This window comes from Esox lucius, chromosome 24, assembly GCF_011004845.1.
Source record: "Esox lucius isolate fEsoLuc1 chromosome 24, fEsoLuc1.pri, whole genome shotgun sequence".
Taxonomy (NCBI): domain Eukaryota; kingdom Metazoa; phylum Chordata; class Actinopteri; order Esociformes; family Esocidae; genus Esox; species Esox lucius.
Genome location: NC_047592.1, coordinates 15,361,120 through 15,374,035, shown reverse-complemented (window position 1 = coordinate 15,374,035; position 12,916 = coordinate 15,361,120). Strand labels below are relative to the sequence as shown.

The window sequence follows — 12,916 nt, the reverse complement described above, 5'->3', positions numbered from 1 at the left end:
TGTTCTTGAGGTTGTACTCATCCTTCTTCTTCCTTCAAACAAGGCTAGTGGAGTTTAGACCAAAAAGCTCAATTTTCTTCTCATCAGACCACATGACTGTCTCCCATTCCTCCTCTGGATCATCCAGATGGTCATTGGCAAACTTCAGAAGGGCCTGGACAGGGGGCTTGAGCAGGGGGACCTTGCGTGCGCTGCAGGATTTTAATCCATGACGGTGTAGTGTGTTACTAATGGTTTTCTTTGAGACTGTGGTCCCAACTCTCTTCACCAGGTCCTGCCGTGTAGTTCTGGGCTGATCTCTCACCTTCCTCATGATCATTGTTGCCCCACAAGGAGAGATCTTGCATGGAGCTCCAGACCGAGGGAGATTGACCGTCATCTTGAACTTCTTCCATTTTCTAATAATTGCGCCAACAGTTATTGCCTTCTCACCAAGCTGCTTGCCTATTGTCCTGTAGCCCACCCCAGCCTTGTGCAGGTCTCTCTGGTCTTGGCCATTGTGGAGAGGTTGGAGTCTGTTTGATTGAGTGTGTGGACAGGTGTCTTTTATACAGGTAACAAGTTCAAACAGGTGCAGTTAATGAGTGGAGAACAGGAGGGCTTCTTAAAGAAAAACTAACACGTCTGTAAGAGCCAGAATTCTTATTGGTTGGTAGGTGATCAAATACTTATGTCATGCAATAAAATGCAAATTAATTATTTAAAAATCATACAATGTGATTTTCTGGATTTTAGTTTTAGATTCCGTCTCTCAGAGTGGAAGTGTACCTATGATAATAATTACAGACCTCTACATGCTTTGTAAGTGGGAAAACCTGCAATATCATCAGTGTATCAAATACTGTCCGACCTGTCAAAGCGGGGTCTTATAACAATGAGATGTGTCCATTAAATCGTGGCAACTTGTTCTACTCCTACATGGTTGAATGTGCCCCAGGACTTGGGGGCCCAACCTGTGGGGAGTACATCCCCTCTCCAATGAACTCTGACCTTTCTGGCATCTACACCTCCCGTAACGCCCTGAACATGACCCAGGATCTACTGGCTCACATCAGGATGGGCCGGCCCCCAGTAGACCCGTTGGCCTTCATGATGAAGCAGAAAGCAAATTATCACCCTCGTCTCTCTGCCCTTAATGAGCTGTGATCAAAACCTTATGCAGAGTAATGCACTGTAAACCTTAGCCTGCCTAACTAACTTTATTGCAAGTGATTTCTAAATCTCATTCTGAAAGTGAAAGCATTTTATATACATGTTTAACTTTAGGTTCAGTAAGTATATTTGGCCATCTACATTAACAACAGAAATTTAATTTAATTGTACAAATTCAGGTCATTAGACTTCTATGCATGTGTCTATCCTCTCGTGACTGTACCTTTCTGTTTGTGGTAGATACCACTATAATAATTTTTATTTGAAATATTGAACCGGCCCCCTCGTTGCTCTTTAGCGTCTACTTACAGGGGTGAACTGGCGCTATAGGCACATCGATCAACACTCTCAAAGGAGTAAGAAACAGAGACAAAGTTCTCTTGGCACATTCTAACAGTTCTATTAATATTTGCAAATATGAAGGACGCGTCAAACGCTTACAAACATAATCATCCGAGGAGTCTCTAACTCCATACATGAACAATCCGTATTTATTTCAAATGTTAGAAGGGGTGTGGTAAGTTGTTGCCATCTGTCTTATCCTTCTCAACCCCTGAGGAGACACAATGTCTGGTTAATCAACAGAGACACTGAAGGTTGTAGTCCTGTCCTCTGGGTTAATCAACATTAAGTTGTAGTCCTGTCCTCTGGGTTGCATGCTGTTCTGTTTTTTAACAGTGCTTCTGTGAGGCGTGAAGAAAAATGTTTTACAAGAGATATTGTTTTTGTTTTCTGTTCAGTTGTTTGTGCAGGACAGTAATCAACAAAAATAATTATGAAATAAACACTATTCAATTGGTCAATAAATGTATACCCCATTATAGTAAACCAAATAAACACACACAAATGAACATAAGACTATCTCTCTCTCCTTTTTTTAAAAAGTAATTTGTCCTTGTACACAGTCCTTGTAGAAGAAAAATTACTCTCTGTGTCCATTTGTTTTTTCAGAAAGCCCTCTAGTATCTTTAAAGGCACCACAATGACCTCATGACCCTCCTGTTCATTCAGTGCATAGGAACCATAGCTGGGGAACATGAAACGCACCTCCTAGGGTGAGTAACGGTTAAACCGTGGGCAGCAGTAAGCCAACCACAAGTGTTTAGGAATCCCTAGTCGGGCCTCATTTCCCCGCTGTATGGTGGCCCCGGAGACAGTTGTTAAGCCGGTGGCGCACAACATCTAAATAGGTGCTCCAGGTCTCATCCAAGAAGTCAGTGATGTTAATACAGGACATTTGCTAACATAAGCAATGATGTGCTTATAATGATTATAACATGTAAAACAACCATCAAACAATCAAAGTGAGTTTCTGATAACACAATGGCTGACCTGAGGCACCACATTGATCATGTCAGGCTTCGAGGAAGGAGGAGCAGGAGAACGAAAGCGAAACATATTTGCTGTGTTCTTTATTGCAAACGACAGCGGCGAGGCTTAACAATACTATTTTCTAAGAGATACAATAACACACAAAGACAGGGGAAGCAGAGGGAACATATATACTAGGGGGATTGATGAGGATGAGAACCAGGTGCGCTAAACAAGACACAGGTGAAATGTATAATGAGATGGACGGTGGTGTCAGAAGGCCGGTGATGTCGAACGCTGGAGCCTGTCTGCTGCAGGGGGAGGTGAAGCAGCAGAGGGCGCAGTCGTCACAGATCAGGGTACAGGTGGAGGCCTTGTCCTCCATGTGTATATTTAGCTATTGTTTTCCTCTTTATCACAGCAAAGGTACTTGGCTTACTTTTTGATTGATAATGATTCTTGTGTGCATCACACAGTGAAATCACAAATATTCCTCTTTCCCAGAGTGTAGATTGAGTTCCATGGGGTCCCAGAGTAAAACCTTTCGTATAGACACTTTTGGAAAAAAGACATGCCAAACCTGACCAAATGTGTGTAAAGCTCCAGCTACATATACATAAACTGTAAGTTGCTGCTTAAAGTTCCACTTGCTGGAATATTGTAACAGGATTAAATATCTCTACCTGTGGTTCGTACATCCAGGGCGTGTACATCCTCTTCTTTCTGTCATTTTTCTTAAATGTGTAGGCAGAGTAGAGGGGGATCCGGCGGCTGCTGTCATACAGGGTGGCTTAACACACTTTGTTCCGGTAGCACTGGCGGTACCTGCAGCGCATTCAGGCGGTACCTGCAGCGGGGTACCTGCAGCGCATTCAGGTGGCACATCAATATGTGCTGTCAAAAGAAGGTTTGCTGTGTCACCCAGTACAGTCTCAAGAGCATGGAAGAGATACCAAGAGACGGGCCGTTACTTGAGGAGAGCTGGACAGGGCCGTAGATAAGTATCAACCCAGCAGCAGGACCAATATCTCCTCCTTTGTGGGAGGAGGAACAGGAGCACTGCCAGAGCCCTACAAAACGACGTCCAGCGGGCTACTGGTGTGCGATGTCCTCTAGTGGGAACTGTGTTCTCAGCCCAGCACCGTGCAGCTTGTTTGGCATCCGCCAGAGAACACCAGAATTGACAGGTCCACCAATCTGGATGTAGTCCAGACAAAACAACACATCTAGTTGTAGTCCAGACAGAACAATGCATCTAGATGTATTTGTTTGAAAAAGGTTTCTCTGAAGTGGAGACCCCATCAACACCAGGAACAGAATTCGGTGGAAGGTAACCAAAGGAAACAACACCTCCTCTTTGTATAAACAACGCCTTGACCTCATTGAAAAAAAGCTCCTTTCACAGCTCAAAAATTTTGATAAAATCATGTTTCCCAAGTAAGTCGGTCATTCAGCAATTCATACAGACAGGACCACTATTCCAGAATCTTTTTTATCAACCCACCATCATAACCAGTAGTGACTGCTACAGTATGTCTGGTAAGATGTTGATCTTTCTTCAATTCATTCATGTTTCCATTAGAAATGTATTCTTAAAAACATTAAATTGAAATGTTCCTGTCAATCTATAAGAAATACATTATGATGACAAAACAAAAGCATGTTTAAATTTTTTAGCAAATGTATTGACATTTTAAAAACAGAAATATGTCAAACATCAACTAATCAAACACCTATAATAACAATAATACATTATATTTCTATAGCGCTTTTCAGGGATCCGAAGATGCTGTACAATAGTGACATGGAAATAGAAAACAAACAAAAACAAAAGAATACCACGAGAAAACTACAACGATTGAGAGTGTGGGATTTGGCGTGGCTATGGGTTGGGGTTTTTGAACAGATGAGTCTTGAGGCGTTGGTGGATGATGGGGATAGTCTCAGAGTTAAGGAAGGTTTTGGGGAGAGAGTTCCAGAGCCTAGGAGCAACCCTTGACTTGGGGATTGGACTTGGGGATTGGACTTGGGGATTAAGAGGTGGCCTGCAGTACTGGAACTGAGTGTGTGTGCTGGTTGATATGGAAGAAGAAGGTTGTAGAGGTAGGCTGGGACAGTATTGTTTAGGGCTTTATATGTCGATAGGAGGATCTTGTAGTTGAATCATTGGGGGATAGGAAGCCAGTGTAACTCACAGAGGTTTGGGGTGATATGCTGCTGAGACTTGGTGTGAGTGACTAGTCTGGCTGCAGAGTTTTTAACCATTTGGAGCTTATGGAGGGATGTAGATTTTATGCCGAAGAAGGGAGCTGCAGTTGTCAAGACGGGAGGTTATCAATGCATGTAATAAGGTTTCAGCAGCAGGACGGGAGAGGGAAGGTCTGAGTTTGGTGATGTTGCGAAGATGGAAGAATTAAGATTTTACAGTCTGTTTGACGTACTGATCAAAAGAGAGTGTAGAGTCCAGAATGATGTCAAGGTTACATGTGTTGGGGGATGGAGAAACAACGGTGTCATCAATGCTGAGACTGAAAGTGCCAGTTTTGTTGAGGGTGGATTTGGTTCCATTGAGTATGAGTTTTGTTTTGGCGCTGTTTAGTTTGAGGAAGTTGTCCTTCATCTATGCTTTTATTGCAGTCAGGCAGGATTCAATATGGGTCAGAGGTAGGTTTGTGAGAGACTTGTGAGAGATATATTTGTGTATCATCAGCATAGCAGTGGAAATTAAGGTTGAAGGGACGGAGGATTTGACCAAGGGGATGGATGTAGATGATGAAGAGTAGGGAACCAAGTACTGAGCCCTGGGGGACACCTTGGGTGACTGTGGCTGAATCTGAGTTTAGGCCTTTGAGTTGGATGAAATGGGTTCGGTTAGTGAAATAAGAATTGAGTCAGGCGAGTGCAGTTCCTTCAATACCCAGCCCCTCGAGCCTGGTGAGCAGAATCTGATGGTTAACGGTTTCAAAGGCAGCACTCAGGTCGAGGAGAATCAGGATGTTGAGGGAACCGGCATCAGCTGAGAGGAGAAGGTCATTGACGACTTTAAGGACTGCAGTTTCTGTGCTATGGATTGGCCGGAAACCAGACTGAAGAGGCTCATATAGATTATTTTTGAGGAGGTAGGCTTGGAGCTGTGAGGTAAGAAAGGAATGGGAGGTTGGAGGTGGGGCGGAAATTGTTAAGGATGGTGTTGTCTAGTCCAGCTTTCTTTAGGATGGGGGATGATAGCAGCAGCTTTGTAGCAGGAGGGGCCAATACCGTTAGAGAGAGAGAGGTTGACTATCCTTGTGATGTGTGGACAGAGAGCAGATATGGAGGCTTTAAGCAAGACTGTGGGAAGAGGATTGAGAGAGCAGGTAGTATTTTTGGATGTCATTATGAGTTTTGTGATGTAAGGGGAATCAACCGGACTGAATGAGGAGAGGTGAGAGTCCTGGGCAGCAGGTGGACAAATATAGAGGTTATTTATTAGATAGTGAGGAGTATATTGTTGTTATGTTATCTTTAAAAAACTGCAAAAAAGAGTTGGCAAGTTTAGTGGAGGGGCTAGAGAGTGAGTCATTGCAGGGCTGAAGTAGTTTCCTGACAGTAGAGAACAGGGTCTGTAAGTTCGTACAGGAGCTGTTGATTTTGTTTGAGATGTAGGAGGACCTAGCAGCACTGAAGGCATCTCTGTAAGCTGAAAGGTGGTGTTTGTAGGCTTCAGTGTGAACAGTGAGCCCCGATATTCTCACTATGCGTTCAAGACGACGACTAACTTGTTTCATTGGTCGGAGCTCAGATGTAAAACAGGGATGAGGAGGTGAAGGAAACATGTAGTGTAATGAGCAGGTTTGAGAAGAAAAAACATGATTCAGTGAAATTGTAGTTTCAGTTAGGCCGGCTGAAGGTCTTTGACAGAAATTTTCAATTTATTTGAAAAGGCACATACCTGTCTATATAAGATCCCACAGTACACAGAGCATGTCAGAGCAACAACCAAGTCATGATGTCAAAGGTGTGGTCTGTTACTCCGGACACAGGAGTAACACTGGATTTTAACGTTAATATACAGTAATAATATAGGGCTGGGGCCTGCCCTATAATTTGACAAATTCTACAGGAATAATGTCAAAATCCCAATGTGGTCTTCAATCTGAATACAATATTGAAGACACCCTGCAGGGACTAATTCATTTTTTTACAAGTGTATTTTATTTGGTCTACTAATTTCCAACACCTGGGCAGAGCATCTTTTTGGGGGGTATTTCTTTTTTCCTCCCCCATTCCACCCAAGTGTAGAAATGTGTTGATGTACACAAAATGCTCTGAGTAAGTGTAAGCAAATTAGACACATCGTTGTCTTCATGTTAGAACAAAACGTTAGAACGATGTGACAAAAACAAGCATATTCTATCTAAAACAGAAGTGCAATTTGACCAACTGAATACCCAGTGCCCTCCAAAATGCTTGAAATCATGAATATTTGTCTGTGAATATCTGATGGATTAAAAGAAGAGTTTTCATCCATTGTCCAACTGTTGCACTTGTTATGTTTTCTTTGAATAATAATTTTGCCAATTCCAGTGAATTTTTTTTTAAGACAAATAGCACTGCAGTATCTTAACCGCAGGTCTGAAAATGTGAGAACATCTTATTTTAGTGTAATGTACATTTTAGTTCAACATTAAATAACTCTTTATTAAATGCATTGTGATATTAACCCCATCCTTCTCCCCAGTTCTCCAGACTACTGTGTTGACCCTGTTGGGGCTGTGGGGGGCCTGGATCCCCCCTGTCCTGCCCTCCTGCACCACAGGCCAACCAGTAGAGTGCAGTGCTGCCCAGTCAGCTCCCGGGACCAACCTGGCTGGTGAGGGTTTTGATGTGGTCACCATGGAGCGCAAGCAGGCCTATGTGGTGAACATGGATAACTGGAGTAAGACCCAGAACGGGACCTGTACACTCTGTGTTAACCCTTTCATGGAGGGACAGACTCAGAGGCTCCCAGTGGCTGTGGTGGACTGGAGACCCTCACACCAATGTCACATGAAGATATCCAGCACAGTCTACGACTCCAGTGAGGCGTTTGTGAGCCAGAGTAACTCAGAAGTACTACTACTACTATTATTATTAATACTGTTACAACTAGTACAACTACTATTATTATTAATACTGTTACAACTAGTACTACTACTATTATTATTAATACTGTTACAACTAGTACTACTACTATTATTGTGACTACTGTTACAACTAGTACTACTACTATTATTAGACATTGACTACTGTTACAACTAGTACTACTACTATTATTAGACAGGTGGGTGTGACGTATGCATGTCCAGTGACTTTGTAATTTATGATTGCATTGATGTTTTACAAGGGCTGATAAGCACCCCATATGAGTGTTATAACAGATGCGATATGTTTGATGTTTAACAAAGGGGTCTTAGGGTTCCGGAATGTTAAATTCCCAGGCAATAAATAATTGTTATATCAGCAGCAATATGTTTGGTGTTGAACAAAAGGGCACCAGGGTTCAGCAATGTTATAACCCCCAGCATTTTAAGTTTCCGACAAGTGCTACAACAGATGTCCTACAATCAGTGTGTGCTAACCTTCCACGTTTTACAATGTGCATGCAGCATGGTGTTTTTCCACAAGCACCGAATTACGTGTGGGAAACATACTTTTTGTGTAAGATTTAAATGTTGAAAAGATTAATGGTGGTATGGTGACAAGAGCGTTTATATGTATGAGTTTGTCATTAATAGATAAAGTCACCGGACATGCATTCGTCATTCCGGAAGTCCCGCCCTGATACACGTCAAAACAGATGTCAAACCCAGCTAACCGGATGTCCCGCCCATCTGTCAAATCAATCTGGAAGACCCGCCCTCCAGGGTCATAAATCATCAAAGTGACGGAATATACCCTCAGTGACCGATATAGCCACCCTTCTTTTAAATAACTGACATGAGCTTTCCATCCATGCAGTCTGTCAGTTTCTTGATATATATATCTATATAATGCATAGTAATAATACTTTCTGAATGTATAATATATACATGTCCACTCCATTTGTATAGGTAGATGCCAGTTGGAAGACTGGTCTCAACGTTATAACCACCAAGGTAAAGGGGTCAGTCATGGTGGGGGGTACCCACTCCAGAACTGCTAGGAGAGTTATGGACCAGTCCAAGCAGGACAAGTACAGCTTCATCAAACAGGAAACACACTGCTCCTATTACAGGTGATTTACTTGTTTTAATATAGCTGCATTATTAGAGCTAACACTGCTCTCTAATGGCTTGTTAACACATTACACTCTGGGACATGTCTGGATTGTAGAGGTTATACATTAGGTACAGGTTATACTGTAAGACAGTATAGTTTATAGAAGATGAATGATGATTGAATAATGGTTTACTGCCTACTCACCCATGTCACATGAGGCCGGGCATTGTCGTTCACCAGGAGGAACCCAGGGCCCACTGCACCAGCATAAGGTCATGACAATGGGCCTGAGGATTTCATCCCGGTACCTAACAGCAGTCAGGGTACCGTTGGCTAGCATGTGGAGTTCTGTTTGACCCTCCAAGGATATGCCTCCCCAGACCATCACTGACCCACCAAACCAGTCATGGTGGATGATGTTGCAGGCAGCATAACTTTCACCACGGTGTCTCCAGACTCTTTCACGTCTGTCACATGCTCAGTGTGAACCAGCTCTAATCTGTGAAGAGAATGAAGCATCAATAGCGGACCTGCCAATTCTGGTGTTCTCTGGTGAATGCCAATTGAGCTGCACAGTGCTGGACTGTGAGCACAGGTCCCACTAGAGGACATCAGCTCCTCATGCCACCCTTATGGAGTCTGTTTCTGACAGTTTGATCAGAAACATGCACATCAGTAGCCAACTGGAGGTCATTTAGTTAGGCTCTGGCAGTGCTCCTCCTGTTCCTCCTCGTACACAAAGGAGCAGATATCGGTTCTGCTGCTGGGTTGATGCTCTTTTATGGCCCTGTCCAGCTCTCCTCGTGTAACGGCCCGTCTCCTGGTATCTCCTCCATGCTCATGAGACCGTATCTGGAGACACAGTAAACCTTCTTGCAATGGCACGTATGGATGTGCCATCCTGGAGGAGCTGGACGACCTGTGCAACCTGAATGGGCTGCAGGTACCGCCCCATGCTACCAGTAGTGACAAGGATACTAGAAAAACACAAAAATAGAGAAGAATCAGGAAGGATAAGGAGAGAGAGATTGTCTGTGGCCAACACCTGCTAAAACATTCCCTTTTTGGGGGTTGTCTAGCTGTTGCCTCTCCCTCTGCACTTGTTCTCACTTTCATTTGCATCAAAACAGGTGACATTTATTCACAATCACTTATGCTTCCTAACTGGACAGAATGATATCCCAGAAGTTTAACTGTCCTTGTGTTATACTGTGATAATTACAAGTTCCCTACATTTTTTAGAGCAGTGTATTAATTCCTCTTGACAGGTCTACAATCAAACAATTGAACTGAGTAGTGTCATAACAATTATTAAAGATTAATTTATTACCATATTTATACTAACTTTCTACTAACTTTCGTTTACTGTGATGTATGAAAGAGTGTGTTGATTGATACAAATGTGAAAATAACTGACCAGTAAACACAGGAAGTACCTGTTTATATGAAATAAGAAAATTAAAACTGTATTGAGTAAAACAAGATTGTCATGTTTTTTGAGGTAAACAACACCAAATCTTAGTTGAGTGTCTTAGAGTAGTTTTCCGCTTGCAATGCAGCTTTGCGATAGCTAAGTACCGTCTCCATTCATGAATTTGTACGATGCCAATAATGATAATTACTGACTTAGAGCTGAATAGTGGGTTGTTTTAAAAAATAACTATTTTAAAGATGATATAATGGGTTAAGTTTCTAATATGACTAAACAATGTGAAATACCATACTACCATTAATAATTTACTTTTGTATGTAACCCCCAATGTTGAAATTTGTTGTTGAAAATAATCTAATAAATCCTATTGACAGGTCTACAATCCAACCAACCAATGTTTTTTAACCTACAAGATGACAACGTTCTTTTACAAATTAACTCTCCATCCTGTGTTTCCTTAGTTACCGGTTGATTGAGGACCCTCCTCTACATCCTGAGTTTTCTCGCTCCCTGGGTCTCCTCCCTCCCCTCTACACCCCCCAGACCAAAGCTGAATACACCCGTTTCCTTGACATTTTTGGCACCCACTACATCAGGAAGGTTCAACTGGGGGGGCGGGTGAAGAGTGTCACCTCCCTGAGAGTGTGTGAGGCGTCCCTGAAGGGTTACAAAGAGAATGAGGTGATGGCCATTTAAAAATAGAATGAAGTTAAATGTATTTATATTTTCTAAAAATATTACATTATGTTTTTCTTTTTTTGAAGGTCAAGGACTGTTTGGAAGCTGAGGCCTCTGGTGCCACCCATACTGGAACAGTCAAAGTCAATGCTGAGACCAAGTTCTGCAAGAAGGAACTTAAAAGTCGTGACACCAAAGACAGTTTCAGCAGCATGTTTAATGACAGGTTTGATTGATGTTGATTTGATTGATTACCAATGTGGTGCTTGTTGTTGTGGAACAGGACTAATAATGATAAACTAACAAACAGGTTTACTGAGGTGGTGGGGGGACAGACGGATGGAGCAACTGACCTGCTCTTCTCCAGGACGGGTGGAACCTCCAAGGGCTTCACTGATTGGGCAAAAACCCTGAAAACTGTTCCAGACATTATCAGTTACTCCCTCCACCCCCTCCACCTTTTGGTGAAGCATGCCAGTAAGAGGGCAGGGCTGAAGAAAGCAGTGGAGGACTACATCCTGGAACACGCCCTGGTCAAGCACTGCTCTGGGAAGTGTAAGAGTGGCTCCAGGCCCAGTGCCCATGACTCCTGCCAGTGTGTGTGTCAGGCCAGCAAGGAGATGACCAACCAGTGCTGCCCGCAGGAGAAAGGCCTGGCCCGACTAAAGGTCACCATGATGTACGCCAAGGATCTTTACGGGGACACTAATTCAGAGACAGATGGTTTTGTCAAGGTATGATTGATTTAATTAATAATTTGAAATAAATTAGAAGCTTAAGAAGTGCACTTTAAAGCTAATGTAGGATTTGATATTGTTACATTTCATTAGCCCCATCCCTACTGCTGTATACCAAAATAAGTCTCGGAGATCCTAATTTGGTCGTTTTCTTTTCAAATGACTTACAGTTGCTTTAACTAAAGTTAATTTTGATTTTACTTGTGAAGGTGGTCATGGGTGCTGTAACGAAGCAGACAGGTGTGATCTACAACAACGACAACCCAAGATGGGATGAAACCTTTGTATTTAACACTGTCAAGCTGTCCCTGGCCAGTGAGCTCAAGTTTAAAGTTTACGACAAAGACAAAGGGTGGTTCAATGGAAATGACGACCTTTTAGGGGAGTGCACTGTCCGACCTGTCAAAGCAGGGTCTTATAACTATGAAATGTGTTCACTATATCATGGCAACTTGTTCTACTCCTACATGGTTGAATGTTTCCCAGGACTTGGGGGCCCAACCTGTGGGGAGTACAGGCCCTCTCCGATTAAATCTGACCTTTCTGGCATCTACACCTCCCGTAACGCCCTGAACATGACCCAGGATCTACTGGCTCACATCAGGATGGGCCGGCCCCCAGTAGACCCGTTGGCCTTCATGATGAAGCAGAAAGCAAATGATCACAGTCTTCTCTCTGCCCTTAATGAACTGTGATCATAAAACCTTATGCAGAGTAATGCACTGTAAACCTTAGCCTGCCTAACCTACTTTATTATATGTGATTTCTAAATGTCTTTTTCTGAACAAGAAAGCAATTTACATCAATAATAAATAATCAAATCCTCCAAAATAATATCAAAAGAAACAAGTATAAGTGTATACCATACAGTGCTTTTCTGGTAATGGTAATGTTTTACTTTAGGTTCAGTAAGTATATTTGGCTCTACATTAACAACAGAAATGTTACATTAGACCTCTACGTATGTGTCCATCCTCTCATAACTGTACCTTTCTGTTTGTGCTGGCTACGACTGCAATAAAAATGCTATTTGATTTGAAATATCGAACTGGCTCCCTCATTGCTGTTTAGCATTTCCTTATGTCAGCTCAATTGAGGTACAGCTCTGGGAGGTAAAACCCTGGGACCCTGCATAAAATGAAAATAAAAACAGAATACAATGTTTTTTACCTGCTTAATTGATGAAGAAATAATAAAGGAATAGTCCATACCAATGCATGAAACAGCTTTTGAATCAATTGTCCAATTACTTTTAGTCCTTTGAAAAAAGAGGGGGCTACATATTAAAGAGCTCCAATTTGGATGTGAACACCCTCAAGTTAATGCTGAGAGACTACACAAGCTCTGTAAATGGAAAGACATGGGTGAATCTCAAATCGCACACTAC

General features: G+C 42.5%; 2 protein-coding genes across 2 annotated transcripts in view; one reads left to right on the top strand and one right to left on the bottom strand.

Moving 5' to 3' along the window:
• The window catches only part of LOC114830380 (endonuclease domain-containing 1 protein-like), a 121,140-nt gene extending 117,805 nt beyond the window's left edge, over window positions 1-3,335 (bottom strand). The window contains exons 1-2 of the mRNA XM_029117967.2: window positions 3,325-3,335; window positions 3,147-3,237 (exon numbers count right to left, since the gene is read on the bottom strand). Of these exons, the coding sequence (XP_028973800.2) occupies window positions 3,147-3,237; window positions 3,325-3,335 (102 nt within the window). The remainder of the gene's footprint in view (window positions 1-3,146; window positions 3,238-3,324) is intronic.
• A 585-nt stretch (window positions 3,336-3,920) lies between these two features.
• LOC105008565 (perforin-1-like) lies at window positions 3,921-12,539 on the top strand. Its single transcript, XM_010867891.3, has 7 exons — window positions 3,921-4,002; window positions 7,184-7,554; window positions 8,535-8,698; window positions 10,576-10,795; window positions 10,879-11,018; window positions 11,103-11,526; window positions 11,739-12,539. The coding sequence occupies exons 1-7, from the start codon at window positions 3,996-3,998 to the stop codon at window positions 12,222-12,224; spliced, it is 1,812 nt and encodes a 603-aa protein (XP_010866193.2). The 5' UTR covers window positions 3,921-3,995; the 3' UTR covers window positions 12,225-12,539.
• Window positions 12,540-12,916: the final 377 nt, after the last annotated feature.

Coding starts and splice junctions, on each gene's coding strand:
- LOC105008565 (XM_010867891.3), top strand. Junction 10,796..10,878: donor AGGGTTACAAAGAGAATGAG/GTGATGGCCATT, acceptor CTTTTTTTGAAG/GTCAAGGACTGTTTGGAAGC. Junction 11,527..11,738: donor AGACAGATGGTTTTGTCAAG/GTATGATTGATT, acceptor TTACTTGTGAAG/GTGGTCATGGGTGCTGTAAC.